General features: G+C 39.0%; 1 protein-coding gene across 2 annotated transcripts in view; it reads left to right on the top strand.

The window, feature by feature from the left end:
* Positions 1-22,781, top strand: part of LOC125465133 (claspin) — a 44,511-nt gene extending 21,730 nt beyond the window's left edge. For both annotated transcript variants that reach the window (XM_048558295.2, XM_048558294.2), the window contains exons 19-26: positions 7,501-7,589; positions 8,037-8,198; positions 10,056-10,177; positions 11,076-11,203; positions 14,594-14,684; positions 15,015-15,097; positions 16,638-16,805; positions 22,547-22,781. In XM_048558295.2, the coding sequence (XP_048414252.1) occupies positions 7,501-7,589; positions 8,037-8,198; positions 10,056-10,177; positions 11,076-11,203; positions 14,594-14,684; positions 15,015-15,097; positions 16,638-16,805; positions 22,547-22,663 (960 nt within the window). In that variant the 3' untranslated portion in view covers positions 22,664-22,781. The remainder of the gene's footprint in view (positions 1-7,500; positions 7,590-8,036; positions 8,199-10,055; positions 10,178-11,075; positions 11,204-14,593; positions 14,685-15,014; positions 15,098-16,637; positions 16,806-22,546) is intronic.
* The last annotated feature ends 407 nt before the right edge of the window (positions 22,782-23,188 follow it).

The raw sequence follows: 23,188 nt of genomic DNA, 5'->3' as shown, positions 1-23,188 counted from the left end.
TTCAATCTGTCTAATCGCCCTTTCTCAGGGAGATCTTCAAGATTGAGAAGTGAGAATGTTTTGAACAATTTTGACTGTTCACATCAGAAAATTCCAAGAACAAAAGTACTTCTGTTTACAAAGTAAATAAGTTTCATTAGTGTGCAACAAGGTCATTTTGGGGTAATTGCATGAATATTTGTCATTGCATAAACGTTTGGCTTTTTTTTCTGGCAAGTAGCATCAGTTCTATGATAATCTAATATGACAAATCCGATCACTTTCAAATAAAGGGTTATACTTTGGAAATTGGGCCCTCTTTTATATTCTGTATTTTGTGACTGGCTTTCACACTTGGATGCTAACTTGTAAGAGATTAACGAGTTTCATTATAAAAGAAAGTTGCAAAATTTGAGAAGTGTCAGTTTGATACCATGTTGAAACAGAAATGGTGACGTAATTGACTGGTTCAGTATCACCCTGTAACCTTAGAGGAGATCTAAAATTATTTTGCACAATGACATTCCAGAGTATCCCATATCATTTTCATAGTTTGACTTGTATAATGTTTTTACAAAAGTGACCCCATTGTTCCAACTTTGCTTATTTACGCAAATTATAAGATTTGTCAAGTTACGCCATTACATACAACAGCAGAAGTAGGCCATTGGTCCATCAAACATGCTCTGTCATTAGATGAGGTATTAACTGATCTGATGATCCTTGAGCCATTTTCCTACCCTTTTTCCACCCACCTGTAACCCTTGATCACTTGGATTAAAAATCTGTCTCAAAGCCTTAAATATTAATGATCCAGCTTTGAAAGCTTTCTAGACGTCCTAATGTGTGCTACATTATCAAATGTCTTTTGCAAACCCAAATAGATTACGTCCACTGGTTCCCTTTTAGCTATCTAATATCAAAGACCTACCGCAATCAGTAATGATTACCAAGAACAATGAAAATTATAGTACAGGAACAGGCCCTTAAGCCCACCAAGCCTGCACAAACATCCTGCCCATCACAACTAAAGCCCTGTACGCCTTCTGGGAGCCGTATGCCTGTATTTGTCAAGATGCCCTTTAAAAGTCACTATAGTATCTGTTTCCACTACCTCCCACAGCAGCGAGTTCCAGGCACGCTCCACCCTCTTTATAAAAAAAAAATTGCCCCGTACATCACCTTTTAAATCTTGCCCCTCGCACCTTAAACTCATGGCCCCTGGTAACTGACTCTTCCAACCTGGGAAAAAGCTTCTGACTGTCTAGTTTGCCCATGCCCTTCATAAACATATCGACCTTCTATCAACCTCTGTTGTTTCCGTGAGAATTTTCACCAACCTTTTTTCATACCGAATGTTCTACATACGAGGCATCATCCTGATAAATCTTATCTGTACCCTGTCCAAAACCCCTGTGTCCTTCTGGCAGTGTGGTGACCAGAATTGAACACACTATTCCAAATGCAGCCTAACTAAGCTTCTATAAAGCTGCAACATTACCTGCCAATTTTTAAACTCTGTGTCCCGGCTGATGAAAGCAAACATGCCATGTGCTTTGATTACCTTTTCCACCTGCGCTGCCACTTGCAGTGACCTGTATACCTGTACACCCAGATCCCTCTGCCTATCAGTACTCTTAAGGGTTCTTCCATTTACTATATATTTTCCATCTGGATCAGACCTTCCAAAACGCATTGCGCCTCATTTTTCCAGATTAAGCTCCATCTGCCATCTCTCTGTCCAAGTCACCAACTGCTCTATATCCAAACGTCCCCTTTGACGGCCCTCCTCGCTGTCTGCAATTCCACCAACCTTTATGTCATCAGCAAAATTAGTAATCAGACCAGTTACATTCTCCTCCACGTCATTTTTTACATATTCCAAACAGCAAAGGTCCCAACACTGACCCCTGAGGAACATCACTAGTCGTCGCCCTCCATTCAGAAATGCACCCTTCCATTGCTACTGTCTTCTATGACCGAGCCATTTTTTTAATCCATCTTGCAGGCTCACCTCTGACCTGACCTTCTGTATCAGCCTTCGATGAGGGACCTGGTCAAAGGCCTTCCTGAAGTCCATGTAGATAACATCCGCTGCCCTACCCTCATCGATCATCTTCAACATTTCCTCAAAAAACTCAACCAAGTTAGTGAGACTTCCCTTCACAAGACCATGTTGCTCCTCGCTAACATCTACACACCCTTTCCCAGACTCCTCATCCAGCAAGTCTTTTGCTACGGTGAATACTGATGCAAAGTTTTCATTTAATACCTCACCCACTTCCTCTGGCCCCACACACAGATTCCCTTCCCTGCCCTTGAGTGGGCCAACCCTCTGCCTAGCTGCCCTCTTGTTCTTTAGGTATGTGTAAAAAGCCTTGGGATTTTCCTTAATCCTGTTGGCCAGTGATTTTTCAGACTCTGTTTTAGCCCTCCTGTCTCCTTGCTTGAGTTTCTTTTGACTTTCCTCGTGTTCCACCCTTGCTTCATATGTTCCCAGTGTCGTAGCCTTGATAAATGTTTCCTTTTTCTTTTGGATTAGACTCTCAGTATCTCTTGTCAGCAAAGATTCCCTAAACTTGCCATATTTATCCTTCATTCTCAAAGGAATGTGCTGGTCCTGAGTTCCCAGCAACTTACACTTGAAAGCCTCCCACATACCAGATGTTGATTTTGCCCTCAAACATCTGCATGCAATCTATATTCTCCAGTTCCTGCTTAATATTGTTGTAATTAGCCTTCCCCAGTTTAGCACCTTTACCTGACAACTACACCACCCTTTATCCATCGGTCCCTTAAAGCTTACTGAATTGTAACCACTGTTCCCAAGCTGCTCCGCGACTGAGACGTCGACCAATTGGTTCTCCAAGACTAGGTCCAGTATGGCCCCTTTCCTAGTTGGAGTACCTGTGTACTATTTCAAGAAGCCCTCCAGGATACTCCTTACAAACTCTGCCCCATCCGAGCCCCAAGTGCTAAGTGAGTCCCAGTCAATATATAAAAAGTTAAAACCACCTATGACAACAAGACTGTTACTTTTACATCTTGCCAAAATCTGCCCAAATATCTGTTCTTCTATCTCCTGCTGGCTGCTGTGAGGCCTATAGTAAACCCCAAACATTGTGATTGCACCCTTCCTGTTCCTGAGCTCTACCCATATTGCCTTGCTGTATGAGCCCTCCGAGGTGCCCTCCTGCAGTACAGCTGTGATATTCTCCTTTAAAATGTAGTGCAACTCCCCCACCCCTTTTATATCCCCCTCTGTCCTGCCTGAAACTGCTGTATCCTGGAACATTTAAGCTGCCAATCCTGTCCCTCCCTTAACCAAGTCCGTATAATAGCAACAGCTTCATTGTTCCAAGCTCTAAGTTCATCTGCCTTTCCAGTTACACTTCTTGCATTGAAACAGATGCACTTCAGTCCACCAGATCTGCTTTGATCAGCAACCACCCCCTGCCTGCTCTTCCTCTGAGGCTTACCAGCCCTAATCTCTAGTGACCTTTCAGCCCACTCACCTTTTGCCTTGGGCCCCCCGCCAAGGAAGTTTAAATCTTCCCGAGTGACACCAGCAAACCTCCCAGCCAGAATATTTGTGCCCCTCCAGTTTAGATGCAACCCGTCCATCTTGTACAGGCCCTACCTGCCCTGGAAGAGATCCCAACGGTCCTGGTAACTGAAACCCTCCCTCCTACGCCATCTGTTCAGCCACATATTGAGCTGTACCATTTTCCTGTTTCTAGCCTCACTGGCATGTGGCACAGTGAGTAATCTGGAGGTTACAACCTTGGAGATCCTGCTCTTTAATTTTTGACCTAACTCCCTGAATTGCTGCTGTAGGACTTCGTCTCTCATCCTGCTTATGTTGTTAATACCAATATGTACCACAATCTCTGGCTGTTCACTCTCTCCCTTCAGAATGCTTTCTGTCCATTCAGATACATCCTGGACCCTGGCACCAAGAAGACAACACACCATCCTGTGGTCTCTTTTAGGTCCACAGAAGTGCCTATCTGTACCACTAACTATAGAATCCCCTAAACTACTGCTCTAGTGCTCTTTTGTCCTTTCCTCCTTAAGAACAGAGCCAGCAGTGGTGCCACCAGTCTAGCTGCTGCAGCCACTACCCCCTGATAGCTCATTTTGCTCCCCCCACTCCCCTCCCACAAACAGTATCCAAAATGGTATACTTGACAGAGAGGGTGACAAATAGAGGGGGTTCCTGCACACACTGCCTGCCCCTTCTAGCGGTCACCCATCTGTCTGCCTTCACCTTAGATGTCACCGCATCTCTAAAACTACTGTGTGTAGCTTTCTGCTATCCTCCTGCTCCAAAGTGGATCCAGTTGCCACTCCAATCTATCCATGCAGTCTGTGAGGAGTTGCGATTGGGTGCGCCTCCTGCTGATGTAGTTATCCAAGACACTGGATAGCATCACGATCTCCCACATCTCACAATTGCCGCACTTAATCCCACTGACTAACATTTCTACCCCAATCAAACTGTTTAAGAACATTTTCTATTAAATGCTTACCCTTACTTATTGCTGCAAATACCCGAGGTAGCCTTCCCTCACTTAAGGTACCTACAACCTTTTCCTTCAAACAGAAGATACAGAAGCCTGATCATATGCTCGAGTAGGTTCAGGAACAGCTCCCAGCTGTTTTCAGACTGGTGAAATACTGTCTAGCCTCGAATAATGTTGAATTGGCTAACGTTGAACTCACCTAGTGTATACCCTGTACAATTTAACCTGTATGCCTCTAAGTCTTTTTTTTTTGATCTGTACATCATTGCTTACTATTATCTGCCTACACTGTTCAGAAACAAAACTTTTCACTGTATTTTGGTACACAACCATAAAACAATCTATCAATCCTGCTTGTTAACTTCTCAAAGAATTGTAGTAAATTTGTCAGGCATGATATGCCCTTCATAAAGTCATGCTGACTCCACTTGAATTTTTTCTGCATTTCTTCTAAGTGCTCTGGTATTAAATGTGTCATGAATTCTGATATTTCCTACTAATAGATGTTAACTTAAACTAGCCTATAGTTACCCATTTTCTTGTCTCTTTTTTTGAATAGATTGTTATATTGGCATTTTTTCCAATTCTGAGCTTTTTCCAGAATGGAAGAATTATTTGAAGATTGCTACTGATGCATGCATTATTCCTGTTGCTTCTTCCTTTTGGTATCCTTGAACCCATCAGGACTGAAGATGTTATCAGCCTTTCGCCTCACTTAGTTTCCCTAGCAGATTTTCTCCAGTGATTAGTTTTTTTGTTCCTTCTTACCCCTCTGTTACCACTTGATTATTTAGTATTTTTGAAATCATCTTGTCTTCTACTGTGAAGACTGTTGCAAAATATTTATTCATTTCCTTAGTGATTTTCTGGTTCCCCATCATTATTTCCCCAACCTCTCTCTAGAGGGAGTATATTCTCTTTGGCCTCTCCCTTCCTTCCTTTTTTAAAAACTTTTTAAGAAGTTTTTGCTATCTGTTTTGATACAACTTATTAGTTTACTCTCCATGTTTGCCTTATCTATCTTTATCTTTTTTTATAATCTTTTGATGGTTTCTAAAACTTTCCCAGTCACCTGGTTTACCAAAAATCTTTGTTTTTCCCTTTTCAGGTTGGCATGATAGCTAACTGCCTTGGTTAACCGTGATTGCTTTAACCCTTTCCAAGAATCCTTCCTAGAATTACTGCACATGTTTGTTGTGAGCCATGTACTATTTCTTTAAAGGTTATCCATTTATCCTAGCTTAAAATTCCATCATTTTAGAGTCATTGTTTTTCAATAAGATCTTTTATTTCTCAGATCTTGTGTTAAACATGTGCATTATTCCACATGACCAGTCTTAAAACAGCCTGATCCTGGTTGGATGGAAAATATTCTGTTCTAGAACATAGTCCTGAACATTCTATGATTTCTTTATGACTACTACTCCCAAACTGACTTTTTTTTTTCAATCTACCTGAAGATGAAACACACCAACGATTAAGGTATCGCTTTCATTATCATTTGATTTCATTCTCTGCTACTATATTGTGACTGTTAGTGGCTGTTGAATACTCACATCATTGTCATCTTGCCTTTGTTATTTCTTAACTTCCAACCATTTGTTCTAAACCTTCTGATCCAAGGTGAAGTTGTGCAGACTGCATTATATCCCTGCTTTAGAACTGGTTTGACAACACACTTTGCTGATAACATAGCTTTATTTTTGTCCTAGAATTTTCAAACATGCACCCATTAATCCTGTTGTTTCTCCCTTTTATTTTGTTTTGAAATTCGGAGTTCCGTTTGTTTTGAAATACCCCCAACTGAGATTGCCTTTCATGTCGTATTTTTCAATGAATATCTCAACATCTCAGTCCTAAGGTAAAATGGGTACTGTGCCATTAGAGGACAGTAAATAAATGAAGAGATTTGAATCTGTAGGCTTTTTAAGGAGATACTTCATCGTAAGGCCTAAGACCCTCGTGTTTTCAATGGCAAGTCAACTGACTACAGACTGACAAAAAAAGAGAGTTAATGGTTTTAGGGAATGCACTTGTAGTGAAGACAAGGTCAAATAATAGGCAAAGCTGAGATTGTGGATTAATTGAATGAATATGAATGCTTTTAAATTATTGCGATGTTGACTCACTGGCAACCGAGAGAACAGCAAGGAGCAGGATGCTAAGTGAATAGAAATTAGTGCATATGGACAGCTAAGTTTTGCTTGAGCTTGCACTCAGACATTTGTAGGAAAGGGAAAACTGAGCAGGAAAATGTTGAACATAATAGTGCTGTGGATGATGAGAGTTGCTGGATTTCGTACACCTATTTGTGATGAAATCTGGTTTCAAAACCTTATGATTTGAAAGATCCTGACTTAAAATGAAAATCAACTTAGTATTCTGGAGAAACTCGGACTGAAATTCAGATAGGAAATTAAAACCTCTGGGGAAACTGAAACTGCTTATTTTGGATGAACAGACTGCCATCCAGCTCTCAAGTACAACATGTTGAATTCAGGAGCTTGGAAAAGGCAAATACATAGTTTCTGCAACTGCTTCTGTTATATGACGAGATCTTCGTAGAGACTCTACAGCTGTATGCCACTTTGGTTAGAATACTGCCCGTGGGAGTTGGTTGTGTACTCCTGTTGGGTGGGCAACAGTCTGAACCCTTCAAACAAGTTGAATTTCTACTTGAGGAACATCACTGCTTTGGAAGATTTGAAGCAAAATTAGTGCTGCTTCTGCTCCTTGGCATGCTGAGTAAATCTGCAAGATCTGTCAGTTGTATCTGCTTTTTAACGTGGAGTTTATGCCTGTCATTTGTCTTCAAAATGTAGCCTTGCTCAAATGTTGACAGTTATTTTTCAAAAACAAAACAAAACAATACGCACCATTTTGGTCAAGAGCACGCTCTTGTTATTGAGGAAGTTTCATTGCGTAGAATGTGATTGATCACACACTTAACCTCTAATGAATTTATGTAGGGAAAATATTTAATTTCTGTGACCAGGATGAGAAAAGTGTTGAAGAGGAAGATGACGAGAAAGTGGATGACGAAGAGCAGCAGATGGCCCGGGAAGTTCTCATGAAGCGCAGGCTGTGAGTATGAGAGAGATTTTATTTTCTCACCTTCTCAGTAAACCTCAGCTGCATCTTTGAAATATGTTTCTAATCTATATTTTCAACATGGCTTTCTTTTATTGTTTTTTATTTAATTGATAAATTCTTATGTTTTGAGTATACTTCCCTTCATTATTCCATTCTGTGAAAAATGAATCTGACTTTGGAAGAAAGCAGCAATATCTGGCATGTTGCAGTATTTTGCTTTTGTGCCTTACTAACGTTGTGATGGTCACGATCAAATGGTGCATAAGTACCTCATTCCAGGCTTCCCTCTAAAACATCACCACTTGTCTGATTTATGAGTACTGTACAGGCCATGCTTCCAGCCATCAGAAGAAATGTAGTGAATCTTGCTTCAGTACTGTGTCAGATTATAGGTTGTTTCACTCCAAGTGTGACTCTAATTTTAGAATTATTTTGTAGGAAACTGAAAGATTTTGTAGAAGATGAGGCTGAACTCTCTGATAGCGAAGTGGCAAGTGATGATGACTATGATGCAGAATCTGATGATTATGAAGAGGATGTAATTGAAGAAGATCTTCCATCAGATCAGGAACTACAAGAACAAGTAAACAAAATTCACATGTGAGTACTTTTCAAATACACAGGGCTGTTTTCTACCTGTCATATTGGATAATGGTTAAGGATGAAGTAAAGAATTTGATCATTTAATTGGAATCCATTTTTTAAATCCACCTTCCCTTTTGCCAGATAATATTCACTGTCTTCTAGTTACAGCCGACCAATTTTAAACCGGTTCAACCAAAAGAGCCTTTTGAGAATGTGACGTAGAACTGTTTACTGTTTCCACAGTTCAATGTGAATTTGTATTGAATATAAATAACTCTGTCTATGATGTGACTGCCAAAACATGGCTCAGATGGTGCCAGTGACGTCACATTCCCACAATGGCCTTTTCGCTATGTTGCACATGCATCAATTAAACTATCGTTAGCGATGGTGGAGAACAATGGGCATTTGCTTGTTTGTCAAATCCACAAGAAGTTTGTGGCTGGGAGGAGACATGACTGCACCAGCTGGCTCTGGAAGTATGTTCACTGGGTTGGACAGCAAACTGTAGGCAAAACACAAGCAGATTTCAGCTCCTGCCTTCCATTCCTGTCATGATTTTCAGGGAACCTGCTCAGTCTGATTGATCGCAGGGTTGGAAGTGAAAAATACTGGGACCACTGTCATTCGTGCCCAAAACTTGTTCCAGGCAGCTGCTGTTTTGTTGCTTTCAAGTGATGTGACATTGCAAATTTGACTCTGTGTAAGTGTACTTTCACAGTGCCATCCAGTGGTGGCCTTGACCAATAAACAGCCTCTAAAGAATAGAAAAATAAAAGTAAATATGTCCCAGATGTGCCTTTGTGGAGGTTGCCATCTGGGTTACTCTGCTTCCTTACAATTTGTGCTAAAATTGAACTTGGGTGATAAAACTCAGACACAGCTTTTGAAATGGATGCAATATGTAAAGTTGAGATATTAGGCCAAAAAAAAATTCAAGAAAAGCTAGGATGATGTGTTCAGGAGTATTTTTTATTGGCGTGATATTTAAGTATTTCTTGTAACCTCTGTGGCTGTGAAGAATTTAGTTATGCAAATATGGAGTCTCGGTCCTTCAGAAGAATAATAATAAGTTTAAACCTCTATTAAACTCTATTTGTCTGTCATTAGTCCTTCCTCCTCATCCATCTCTTAGATCTTTATTTTGTTTTCCATATGAATGAGATTTTAATAAGTGCAGTTTTATATTTTCTTAAACTGAGCTTGTTGTGACATTGAAAATGTCATTAGAGCCCTTGGTGTCTCATTGGCTTAACAAATCCTCAAACATTGGACAGGTATTGGTACAGTAAACAGCAAATGCCTTTCACTTTTGTGCAGAGTCTGGCTTATTATTCAACTTTGTGTCTTTCATTGCACTGAAGGTTCAGCACCCAGAATTTCTTCTCTTTTTTTTGCTCTTTGGAAATATAATTGCTTCAAGCAGATTTGTGGTCCAGATGATAGATCTTTCTTTTGGTACACAAAACTTCATTCAGCTATTACTATCATGTAGTTCCTAACCATCTGTTTTGTTTGCAACTGAAATGTTTTAGTCACATAGCTATTTCTGCGAGTTCTGTGCTTAAATTACACACCAAGTCAAGTTAAAGAGCATATTATTTAGTCCTTGAACTGGATTAACACTTGCAGGACCATGTAAAGTTAAGCATCATAATTAGGCATTTCACTTGAACTTCAAAATGCATGAACAATCTGCATCTTTGAGTTTGCTGTTATCTTTGACTTCTGTAGTAAGCCATTTATGGCAAATTGTGTTGTTTTAGAATTTTTCTTATCTGTTGGAATTTGTTTTCTGTGCTTTCCTTGCAACTGCAAGCAAGCACCACTGATTACTTACTTTCTTCCATTCCATGACTCTACTACCTGCAGGAAGGTTTTGATGGATGAAGATAAGCGGAAGTTGCGTCTTTATCAAGAACATTACCTAGCTGACGGAGACCTGCACAGTGATGGGCCAGGTCGCGCACGCAAATTCCGTTGGAAAAATATTGGTATGTTTTTCCAAATGTCAAATTCATTACGAGCCATAGGCACTTATTACATGAAATGGGTAGTAGAACAGATAAACCTAATTCTTTCACATTTGTACCACCAGAAGACAGGGTGGTCGAAAGCATTTAGCATGACTGCCTTCTTTGCTCAGACCTTTTGAGTGTAGGAGTTGGGATGAGACATTGGTGAGGCTTCTTCTGGAGTAAAAGTCCAGTTCTGATCAGTCTGTTATGGGAAGGTTATTATTAAACTAGAAAAGGTTTACCAAGATGTTGTCGGGAATGGAGAGTTTGAGTGATTAAAAATAGGGTGAGATTTTTTCTAACTGGAGCATAGAAGGCTGAAGAATGACCTTTCTAGGGATTTATAAAATAATAATGGGCATAGAAAAGGTGAATAACAAAGGTGTTGTCCCTAAGGTGGGGGAGGGGGGGTGGTGTTCAAAACTAGGTAGCATATGTTTGAGGTGAGAGGAGAAAGATTTAAAAAGAACACAAGGAGCAACTTCGTTTAAACAGAATGGTTAGTGTGTGTCATGAACTGCCAGAGGAATTGGCGACTGTGCCTGTATCCAGTGTTTAAAAGACATTTGGATAAGAACATGAATAGGAAAATGTTTGGAAGGGAATGGTCCAAAAGCATGCAGTTGAGGCAGGTTTAGTTTGGGAACATGGTGTGGGCTCGTTGGCCCAAGTGGTCTGTTTTGCTGTCTGACTGTGACCATTTGCGAGACATTTCTGCATTTTTCAGTGGCTTGTGATTTGTACTACTGTGTGTAGATAATGCTGTCCTTACTGAAAGGCAGCTGAAGAAGGAAACAGGAGGTGAATTGAGTGTGCCTCATGATTTAAATTGAAAATCAGCTTTATTTTGAGGACTATAAATGTTTTATTTCAGATGATTCCTCACAGAGAGACTTGTTTCGTGGAGATTCTGAGGATGAGCCAGATGAAGAGGAAGTAGATGATGCAGAAGTAAAATGGCGAAAAGATCGATTTGAACGTGAACAGTGGTTTCGAAAGCAGGTGATTTATGCACACTAGCTGGCTTTGGTTCATCGAATGGATGCACTTAATTGTTTAACATCTTCTGTTAACATTAATGCTTTTGCTTCTTGTAGCAAACGTTTTCTATGATTTACTTCAACATTGCTACACTTTAAAATTTTGAGATCTGACATCTAGCAGGCTAACCAAGTAGTGGTTTTTATTAATAGATGTGTTGTTGAGAATGGGTTAGACCCCAAAAATACCAATCATTGTGTCAGGTATGCTCTGGACCCCAGAAGTGGAGGTGGAGTGATTTTTACGGCTTAAATCATTTGAAATTCATGGTTAAACGATGGTAAAGATTTTGTTGCATACAAGTGAAAATGGGTGAACCTGTTCCGCTCTCTGTAACCCTCTTAGTTGGCCACGGCAAAGATTTATTTTTGCCATTCAACTACAATACACTTCAAATAAGGCGAGGTTTGTTGATTCGCAAATCAAAGAGCCAATTACAAGGATTTCTTGAGAGTAAAAAAGAGGAATTTTAGTTTGCTTAGGTTGATTTCAGTTCAAACTGGATTTTTTTTTAATAGTTTCATAAGCTTGACTGAACCTGGTCAGCTGATTACCTCCTTTTCAAAACCATTTTAGTCAATGCAAGATACCAGATATTTTAAGAAAATGTCGGTACATTTTGCCACAACATGACACTTTCCATGGATAATACAGTGAGAGGCCTTATCTGAAATATGACTTCAAGTGTGCTTAAGTTCTAAGTTCTGTTTGACTGACCAAATCTCTTTGCAGAAATCACAATTTATGCTTTAAATAGTCTAATTTTGCAAGTAACAAGTTGAAGCATACTTTATGAAGCTAGAGAAGTCCTGGATTTCATTTGCAGATTGCCTCACTGTCCAAAGTTTCAGATATACCTTCCAGGTGAAGCAATGACTTACATGCACTTCACTCAATTTAGTCTCCTGTATTCACTGCTCACAGCATGGTCTTCTCTACAGTGGGAAGACAGAATGCAGACTGGGTGACTGCTTTGCAGAACACCAATATTCTGTCTGCAAAAATGACCTTCCAATTGCCGGCCACTTCAACATGCCACTCTGTGTACCCTGGCCAATATTGCTGTCTCATGCTGCTGCAGTGCTCCAGAAAAGCTCAGAGCAGGCTGAAAGATCAGCATCTCATATTCAACTTGAGGACCCAGCAGCTTTCAGGACTCAATATAGAGTTGAGTAATTTTAAGGTCTGTATACTGCCACCTTCCATGTCGTTCATCCACCCCTCACCCCTGGCCCTGTCTTGACATGGACTGCTTTCAGGGCAGTCAACCCTTTTTTTTTTAACCTACTATTGTGCCAATATTAGCTTTTGTTTCTGTCTTGGCTCACCATTATCTATACTTTTGCTTAACTGCTGTTCTCTCTGGTGCTGTCTGTCACACTATATACCACCTTTTCCTAGCTCTAGTACTCGAAAGAAGAATCACTGAACTCAAAACGTTAAACTCTGCTTTCTCTCCATAGATGCTGTCAGACCAGCTTGGTTTCTCCAGCAATTTCAGTTTTTGCTACTGTGCAGGTTATCTCTTTAATGAATTAGCATGTCAAAACAACTTACTTGCTCGACTGTACTATTGCCATTTGCAATATCAGACTCTTCTGGGCATTTTGCTGTGTTCTACAGTCAGAATGTCAGTCCAAGATATCTGCCTAATAATCCAGAATCTTCTACAGCCACCTAACTCATTGATTTAAGTGCTGCTCATCACACCTCTCCAGGAAATTTAATTGAAAAATTGCTGAGAAAGTAAATCGCTGTAGAAGTGCCCTTCTGATTTCAGTGTAGTATATAAAATATAGGCTATTGATTTTTTTGAATTCTGAATTAATACCTGACACTTTGAATGATGCCCTTTTAAGAAAGAAACTTAAAAGCTGTCTTAAAATGACCACAAGCATCATCTGACTACTGACCAGATTGCAGTTTGTGTTAGACAAGAGGCTAGCTAAAACCAAAGGCAAGGAAACAAGCCAGCAAGGACCATCACCATCATCACCACCAACGACCACCCACTCCACACCCATGGCCTCTCTGCTGATTGCACCTTATGAGGTTGTTCACATGTTTGAAATGGAAATACCACCTGTAATTATCAGACTTGGCGACAGCATTCAGTACATAAACAAGCTTATATTTCAAGCAACTGCTTATGACAGAAGAGAGGTGATTTTTTTTTTTTTACTGCCACTCAACGAGCAAGTGCAACCACAACAGATCCCTTGGATTTCTGAGCCATTTCCCCAGAGGTCAATGCCCTGGTGGGTTTTTCAGCCTAATTGCATTTATTCACTTCTTTGTTGATCTGGTTTTAGAAATGCTAAAAAAGTTTCATCATGGGTTCTCCAGTTATTCACTATTCTTTCCTGGATCTTTGTTCTCTGGACTTCAAAATTGCTTCTAGACTCATTTGCAAGCGCAACTCCAGCCTTGCACCTGCATAGATGTGTCTGTATTTTCCCCCGAGTTCTAATCTTGCTGAGTTATGTGCTGCAAATACTGCTTGTGGGCTTGCGCTGTCTCAGCTGCACTGAAGTATTAATGCACATAATTATCATTTTGAGCCTTTGTCTGACACAGAATGAGAAAATGCTCGCAATGTTCCTACTTTTGTAGCTCTACAGAACGTCATTTGAGTCATGAATAGGCACTTTTCCTGAAATACTGCCAAAAATTATTCCAAACATGGCACCTCACATCTTTCCTCTATCTCAGCTGAATTGAATGTAACCAAATAACAATTGGAGTTTGATGTTGCATTCTCATTGAATGCTAGAAATGGACCTAGAAACAACCTGTACGGGTAAAGCTGTCCAAAGTTGCTATGCTTGACGCTGCTACTTTATTTTTTCAGTTGGCAGATAATGAACTACCCACTTTTACTCAAAGTAACTTTTTACATTATATTTAGGGAGTGATTTACCTTTAAATTAAAAATAACACAAATCTTCGTTGTGGCTAACAAGGGAGATTGAAAAGTGGAAGCTTGTTCACTCTTGCTCACCTGCTCATAGACTCCTACTTAAATCAGTTCACTGTTTTTAGGATATCAGCCTTTCTGTCGGGGATGAGGTGGAGACAAGGAGGTATGAAAATTTATAACAACCTAAGGAGGTGTAATTTTATTTTTAAATGTAACTGAAAACTTCTGCCTTTTGAGAAGATAAGGAAAGAATTTCCCACTTAAGTGCAAGGAAAGTCAGCTAGTGAAATAAGAAGTTTTGGTCAGGACCTGCTTAATTTTTACATACTGGTACTAAAATATATTTTTAATCTTTCCAGTTTTGATTTAAGGTTAATTTTGTAATTGGATTTCGTCAGATTGAAGTATAATCTATCTTGCTATTGGTCCAGTCGCAGGATGCAGCTAGTGAGGAAGAAGTTGGTGAAGACAGCCAATTCATGAAACTGGCAAAGAAAATTACCGTGAAAACTTTACAGAAAGGTCTGTGCAATCAATGTTCTTCAAAGTTGTTTTGACTTGGCAATAGAAATGTTTTCTGATCTTTAGAGAATGGGTGAAGATTAAATGCCATTTTGCAATTCAGACCAACCTTAAGTGCTCAAATGTGATTTAGTTTAAATGTCATGATTACTCAGATTTTATTTTATCAAAAATATATGTGGAAATCTATTGGACATTAGTCCAATTAAACAAGGTTTAGATTGTGCATAAAATGTAAAACAGATGTTCAGCTGATTGGTTTTAATTGGTGTAAAGCACAAATTATTGGAGAAGACCCAACCTAATAATCGCTATATCTGCGTTTTGCAGGTATTTCCACAGAAGTAGTTTCAGAGAAAAAGCAACAGGAATCTGTGGGACCCAAGCCCCAGAAATCTTGCTCTGTCCTTCAGGTATGTGATCATTATTGAATTGGTTGCTTTAAGAAGAAAAGTGCTTCCATTTCAAATATTCCAAAAATGAGGTGAAGAAAGGGATGAGAGTTTGTAAAACAGGGATTGATGTTATTTCTATTTCACAATGATCTTGCACATTTGTGATCAATGGGGAACTCCATTATTTTGAAATAGAACATAACGCTTAGCTTGAGATTTTTGAACACCTTTTTGTTTTATCATTCATGGAATGGGACATTGGCTGGGTCAGTGTTTATTACCTATGCCTAATTTCTCCTGACCTATGTGCATTGTTAGGAACATTTCAAAAGACAGTTATAAGCCACCAATATTGTTGTGAATTCACATAGGCCAGACCAGGTAAGGACAATAGATCTTCATATGTAAAAGTCATTTGTGAACCATATGGATTTTTACTGTAATCTAAAACCTGTGTTTGCATAGTCTACAATATGATAGCTTTTCATTTCAGATTTTTCTTAAATTCGTGTTTTAACATCTATTATGGTACAATCCAAACTCATGTCAATAACACTAGCCCTGGGTCTCTGGATTACTTAGTCAGTGATATCAACATTGCTTCCCTTAACGCTGTAAATTAAGGGGGTAATTTGTGTTAAATTTAATTTCAGGTTGGTGTATTTGACTTGTGTAATCTGGAGTGGTCTAACTCAAAATTTCCACTCCTCAATAACTCTCAGGTCAAGTGTCTACAAATTTGTGTAAACATGACCTTCTAACTGACACAAACATTTTAGATGGACTAATCAGATGTAGCCTGTGTTCAGTTCAATTTTCCTTTATTTCTACACAATGTCTGTAAGTTGTACCATAAAGTATGTAAAGTTGCACCCACTAAAGTAGTAAGACTTGGACCTTTTATAAAGGCTATTTTGACTGATTAAGATCATGTCAGATTTTTACTGGCATTTTGGTTGGGCGTGTAGGTTATGTGATGGGGACTGGACACATTTTCCTTATGTTCGAGTTAAAGGGAGAATAGAAAATTTGGTGAGGTTAGTGTCAGTTGCTTTGCAGTTCCTGTTGATTACTTGCAAAGTTGCAAGACAGAATGATTTAGCAGCCATGTTTGTTCAATCCTAACCATCTTAAGATGGCAACTCAAAAGCTTATGTACTGAGTGGAAAAGGTTTTCTAAATATTTGTTTTTAAGTCGTCTTCAGAAGAACTTGTTGTAATGGATCAAATTTAGTGTGCATAACAAGATTTGAATTGTATACGTAGATCACCGACTAGTCCTAGCAATGATTTCCATATCAATGAACTTTTATTCAAAATTAGATCAATAGTTAGAAAATATGTTTCTCTATCTAATTTGTAATATGCTGTTTTCAAGGTGGCTTGTCATCCTATTTGGAAACTACATGATGTAATGTTATGGGATTATTTATAACTAGATATGGAAATATTAACCTTGTACTTTTCTTCAGTTCTCTGGTATGAAGTAATTATTATCAAAAAGGTCTACTTGGGATAGAGAAGTTACAGACAGTTAATGGTTTCTTTAAATATATAGATGAGAAATGGATCTCTGCTCAATCAACCTCGGGAAGTACTGCAGAAACTAGCAACACTGTCAGATGTGAATCTAAATGCTCCTCGCGCCAACTCCCGTAAATTTGTCTTCCATACGCTATCTCCAGAAAAAGATGAAAAGAAATTGATAACAGAATCAAAACCACAGGTAAGAACACACTAAGACCAGTGTGTACAATCTAAATGTCACTGTCTTCCTTTCTATTTATGATGATGTTTGGCCCACTTCCAGGTTAGTCTGTATTATGTTGTAAATCACATTGACATCGCATTCACATTTTGGTGATCTATGCCCTGGCCTGCTTAACTGTTGTTTGTTTAAGATGCCTACAAGAACGAGTAAAGGAATTGAAGCTGTTTTACTCGCTAATTAATTGCATTGTTTCGTAGTTCCTTCTGTCCTCTTACAACTTTTTAGAGTGAAAAGTTCCTGAACTAGTATATCTGAAGACTATGCAACCAGTGTAGAAGGAAGAAGCTGTTGCTTAGACCAAGGTTAATTTGCAGGCCACAGTTCTGCTAATCTTTGTTTCTTCTGCATGGATCTCTGAGATCACTGTGTGGCAGCAACATCCGAAACCAGAAGTCAAAGCTGCTGTTAGCATTGGTGTGTCGATCAGTGTGTGGACCCTCTGAGCAGCTGTGTGACTGAGCGGCTTAGAGAGAACATTGCATGCAGTTATTGTGTCTAGCACTGGAAGGGTGTTCCAAAGAGTTTATCAGATGAGTAAATATACAGGAATGGTTTTAGAGTGTACTTATTTAGTATTTTCTAGCATTTGACGACAATATAGTCTATATTAATTCACGCATGAACTTAGAGGAATGGAATTTTGTGTAGTTACACTATGGGTTTCATTGTTTTAAGTGAGCTTACATTTATGGAAAGACAAAACTAGTAGGTTAGAGAAAAGTTTTGAAAAGTTGTGTGGATGTGAGTTTTAATAGCAGAAACTGTTGCAGAGATGAATGTTGGTGATCTTAGTCATGGAGAAGACGTATGATCAGAAGCTTATATCAGGGTCAAATACAACAAAGTTGTGAATAGTTTGGTTCAGCCTGAGACTGTCCAGAGGATGGATTTAAGGAGAATGAAATCATGCCTGAAAAACTGAAACCACTGTTTTACTTAGAAATTTTGGTTTGGCAAAATTTCTGAACAATCATTTATGACACATCCAAAGTAGTGGACTGAGAGATGTGATGGTGACATGACTAGGTGCCCATCAGTACACGTGTACAACCAAATACCATATATTTAAATGATGTTGCTGGAAGAGCACATGGAGATGAGAAGTATGTAAAGGACAAGTGTTAATCTGTTGGTTAGCAAGTGCTGCTGGGTAATTGGCCTGGTATATTTTTGTAAAAAGTAAAGAATCCGGGTGTTTGAATTTCTCTTTCTAACTCTGGCCATTAAGATGTTGAGGCACTTTACTACATAGCTTAATAGGCTGATTGTTTGGTGTAACTTGCATTCCAGCTGTCTTTGGGGAAAATGATAAAAACAGACTTACTTAGGTCTTCAAAGATCATGCCAGATTCTTAGATGTTGGTGTTGGTCAGTTTCTCAGTTCATAAATGTCCTGTTCGTTCAATGTCCTCTTATTATTTAATCAGGTCCTAGTAATTTCTTATTCAGCCTAAACTCTACTTTTTTCCCTTAATTTTCTGTATCTATATATTCATGACATCACTCCCATATTGTCCTCTTCCAGTAGAATTGAACCATCTTTTGCTTTCCAACATCCACAAGAACTGGTGAAATTTTATTAGCAAGTTTGTGAATTCCCTTAAAGTTCAAGATTTTGTCAAAATTGAGGTGGATTTGTCATTTAGCCTTACTTTGTGTGTATGCTTCCTCTCTAGTTCTTTTTCTCAGAATCCTGATGGCCAGAGTATTAAAGAAAATTAAACCAGAGATTTACTGGCAGAGGAGCTGAGGCTGCGAAAAAGTAAGGGTGCTGAGTAGCTTTCAACACCTTCACTTTGCATGGCTATCTGAGCAACTTTTAGGCTACCCTTCAAGTTGGGTTCGTGGGGCTTGCAGCTGAATTTCAGCCGTCATCCATTCCAGCTACCACTGTACCAACCCTGCAACTGTTGTATGAAGCATAACAAGCGTTCCTTGTCATCCAGGGATGTCAGTGCTCATCTACTAAGTAGACTGACCCAGGCAAGCACCTTTCCTTAGCCAGGACCTCACATTTGTGTCCACACTGAGTGCTGCTGTTTCATTCTTTCTCCAAAGAAATTGGCTGATTTCTTGAGGTTAAAGGTCATGCAGCCAAGCCCTCGGAAACAATGTGGAGCTCGTGAAGTTGATGGATTCGTTTTCTTGCAGTACATGAGTTCAGACTACCTCAGGTAACTGCAGAATGTCCACACACCTACCTCAAATTGGACGAATGTTATACTCCAAAGTGGTGACCCACAAGCCTCCACGTTCCTGCCTATTTTAGCATAGTGATTTTACTCCACCCTCTGAAGGGGCCAGCTGAATCTGCCTGTAACACCTCTGACATATTACCTTTCATGCTGGGCCAGCAACTCTACATATATGCTACATCAGTACCAGGACTTGTACCTGAGTTGGCTGTCTGTAGACTAGTAACATGTGACTCCAAATCTTTGGACCTGATTCCTTATCCTGAAGCCCAAGGGATAATATTTGGTCCATTGGGCTGGGCTGAGGGAGCAGAGCTGGAACTTGCATAAGAACAGTGAAAAGGAGGAATTCATCTATAATTTCTTGTGCAGTGAAACTATTCCAGTACTGTCGCATCTGAATCAACTCCATCCTTGCATATCCTGTCATTTTTGTTTACTATTTGATTGTATGGAATGTTGCTGGCAAAAACCAGAATTTGTTACTTATTCTGAATTGCCTCTAAACTGATTTTTTAGGTCATTTAGAACCACTTTGGTTGCATGTATCGAGGCCAAACTAGCTAAGAATGGTAGACATCTATCCCAAAAGGGCATGGTCACCCTTCTTTAAGAAGGGTGTCAAACTTGACAGGGTGCAGAAAAGATTTACAAGGACTTTGTCAGGACTGGGAGAGGCTGAATAGGCTGGTGCTTTTCTCCCCTGGAGGCTGAGGGGTGACCTTTCTAGAACTCATAAAACAATGAGGTATATGGAGAGGGTGAATAGCCAGGGAGTTCCAGGATTTTGACACAACAAGTGGAGTAGTAATGTGTTTCCAAATCAGGATGGTGAGAGGGGAATTTGCAGGTGATAATGTTCCCTTGTCCTCCTTGATGGCCATCATTGATTTTTGGAAAGTTCTGACTAAGGAGCTGCGATGCATTTCTGCAGTGCATTTTGAGGTGGGTATATGCTGCAGCTGTTGCACATCAGTAGTGAAGGAAGTGAATGTTTGTGGTTGTGATGCCATTCAAGTGATCTGCTTTTGTTCTGGATGGTGTCAAGCTTTTTGTGTTGTTGGAACTGCACTTGCCCAGGAAAGTGTGGATTATTCCATCACACTCCTGACTTGTCTTTTTATCCCAACATCCCTGGCCTGAAATTAATACTACCTCATTTCTCTGTAGTAATCTAGTTTTCACTATATCCTTTCTTCTCCAGAGCAGTGAACTAGACAAGCATCTTCATTGAGGGACTTTACCTGTCTGCTCAAAACTCAAAGTAAAGCTAAAAGAAAAATCTCTTTCAGCTATCAGTATTTTGCTTAAGCTCAAAAATCCTCCCCACTGTACTGAAATATGGTATGATTTTATGTCTGAACAAGAAATAATGTACATAAAAGCCATTAATTCTAATATTAGTCATCTATAACCTTAAAAAGAAATCACCTTGACTGCCGAAGTACTCACAGGCTAATTACTTCAAAATAAATTAATCTAATTATTTACTGCCCCCAGCAGCTATTTGTGATATTCTAGTAAGGCAAAAAATGTCATAGTATTTCAGAATTCATTGCACTGTTTCAGTTTTTGTGTCCTTAAATGTACTAACATCATAAAGGAATACTGCTAATTGCGTGAACGAAGGGCTGTTACAGAATTCACAATTGTCCCACCTATATACACCAGAACTGGGAATGAGAGTCAAGGCCTCTGGTTTTGAGGAGGATAAAGAGACATAAGATGCTATTAATCTTTTAAAAACCTTGCTATTATGAAATTGAAAATCATCTCAACCTACTTTCTAATTTATTGTCCCAAAACTTTTGATAAAGTCTAATGTCATTACCTCATGCCATAAGACCTCAACAAGGAAATATCATCGGTTTAATCAGGTTATTCTTTTGAATGAGGTAGCGATGGTTAGGTCTGAGAGCAAACTGTTATGGGAAAGCGTGAGAAGAGGTCTGACAAAGCTGTGTTCTCTGTTTCTCCTGCCTATACCATGATAGCATTCTGAGGAACTGAAGAAGTAGTGTAAACGTAGGAACACTTGCTATGTTGATGCTACAGTACTTGTAGGAGCAAATGAAAATTTGGAAAAATTACTACAGTTGCAAAGGGAAATGGTGGATAGGGCTTGCACTCAACTGATAGGAAGCCTACACGATGGTAATGAAAAGGGGTTATGCAACATTGCAATAAATGGATGCCACTCAATCAATTCAGCTATCTCGGAAATGCTGTCCAATGTCAGAAACAATACTGAAATTGAAAAAGGCAGGACAGGTGGTTTGTTTTTTTTTTCCAAAACCAGGCAACATTTCTAAGAAATGTCAGCTTGAGTCCAGTGTTGGATCAATAACTGATTATGCATGTAAACTGTACTCGGAAAATGCAAAGAAAATCAGCAACTTTACAGAGCATTTAAGAATTCTAAACAAGGTGGAGGAAAGAATCAATGTATTCGAGTGACTCCAAAAGAACAAGAGACTTCCGCAGTCATATCGAAATAAGACAAATGGAGTTATCTGGTGTATGTAATCTGTGTAGAAGTGTTGGAGTGCTCAATCATCATGAGAAGGATGAAGGGAAGAAGAGGTTGACAGCGTAGGAAGTGGCTAGATAAAAGACTAACCTGGCCAGAACTCCAGCAAGGTCGTCCTTCCTTACTATGATTTGGAAGTTTGGAGGACCCCTGGTTACCTACACCATTCAGCATAGCACTTGGATAATAAGTAGAACGCGTGAGAACAGACATGTTAAAATTGTTCTCTCTCCCGTCAGACTGTTGAAGATTTAGGTCTTCTGAGTGCACTGGTATAACACAGTCTAAAAGACTAATGTAATGTTTGCCTTAAGGACTTAGAATTCAAAAACCAAAGCTTGTTCATTTTTATGAAGCCTTAGTTAGACCCTATCCTATGTGCCGTTTTCATTTTTGGGCACTACACCACAGGAAGTAAATTACATTCGAAGGAGAGTAAGTTTATGATTTGCTCGAATTGTTTTGAGGTTTAAGAGGCTAATTGTTATGTCAATTCTTGGTTGTAGTTTCTTGCAAAAAAAGCATGATGGCTGATGTAATGAAATATTATATGTTCCCAAAATTGACTTGATAGATCTGAGAGTCGATGCTAATACTTCCTCTGGTGTAGGAGATCCAGAAAAGGAGGGCGTAATAAGATTGGAGTTAGGCCATATTACAATGAGATCAGTTTTTTTTCTGTGTAAAGGTAATAAAAATCTGATGTACACTTTTTTTTTAAAGAAAAAAGCAGATGCTGTGTTAATTGACATTTTCAAGATTTGAGAAAAACCTTTTAGCTAAAGGCACCATACTTATTGATCCAAATAAGTCAATGGAGTTGAAGGACAGGTCAGTCTTGAGAGACTGGTGTAGTTGCATTCTAATGTCCTACCTGTTGAGTGACTGTTGCTGAATCTGTTGGTACTGTTTGGAACTATCCTGTCAACAGAACTAATGAATCCACTTTTTTTTTTCTTTTTCTTTTGCAGATGAAGAGAAAGGCAGCAGCTACTCCCATCTCCTCATTGGCAAAACGCTCACGGACAGAGAAGACACCAACAAAAAATGCTCATACCAGGAGTATATTCCGATATCTAGAAAAATGATTATTGTAATTATAATGTAGCTTTCAAGTGTGTTCAGCTTGTGTTTGTAAATTAGCTGTGTTGTACATGTCTGTTCTATAAATGCTCTTTTGTTAGATTGTTTTATCCAATAAATAAATTACCCATTTTTTATAATTTCCTGAATTTAAAACTTTGTTCTTTTATTTTATTTGCAATTATTAGAATTAAAACATGCAAATATTGCTTGTAGTCTATATTCCAATAGCATCAAATTATCGCCCAATTGAAAACTTGAGATTCATTTCAAACGAGGAACATGGAAGCCATAGGCTACTGTCTATGGAGCATAGCAGTTAATACCATTTTTAAGGACTTTTCTTAATCCTGAGAAATAACAACAAATGAAGAGTTTAGATTTTCAACAATGGGTATTACTCAATCTATTGCAATTCTTTAACCAAGTAGTTTAGTGATGAAAGACATCAAGTGAATACGCAAATTGAGTTTTGCATGTAGAAATTTGAAAAATGCAAGGGAGTTTTATTATTGTGTCATGTTGACAAT

This window comes from Stegostoma tigrinum, chromosome 24 (assembly GCF_030684315.1).
Source record: "Stegostoma tigrinum isolate sSteTig4 chromosome 24, sSteTig4.hap1, whole genome shotgun sequence".
NCBI classification, from domain to species: domain Eukaryota; kingdom Metazoa; phylum Chordata; class Chondrichthyes; order Orectolobiformes; family Stegostomatidae; genus Stegostoma; species Stegostoma tigrinum.
Note: the sequence above shows the minus strand (reverse complement) of the source record. Positions and strands in the feature narration are given on the sequence as shown.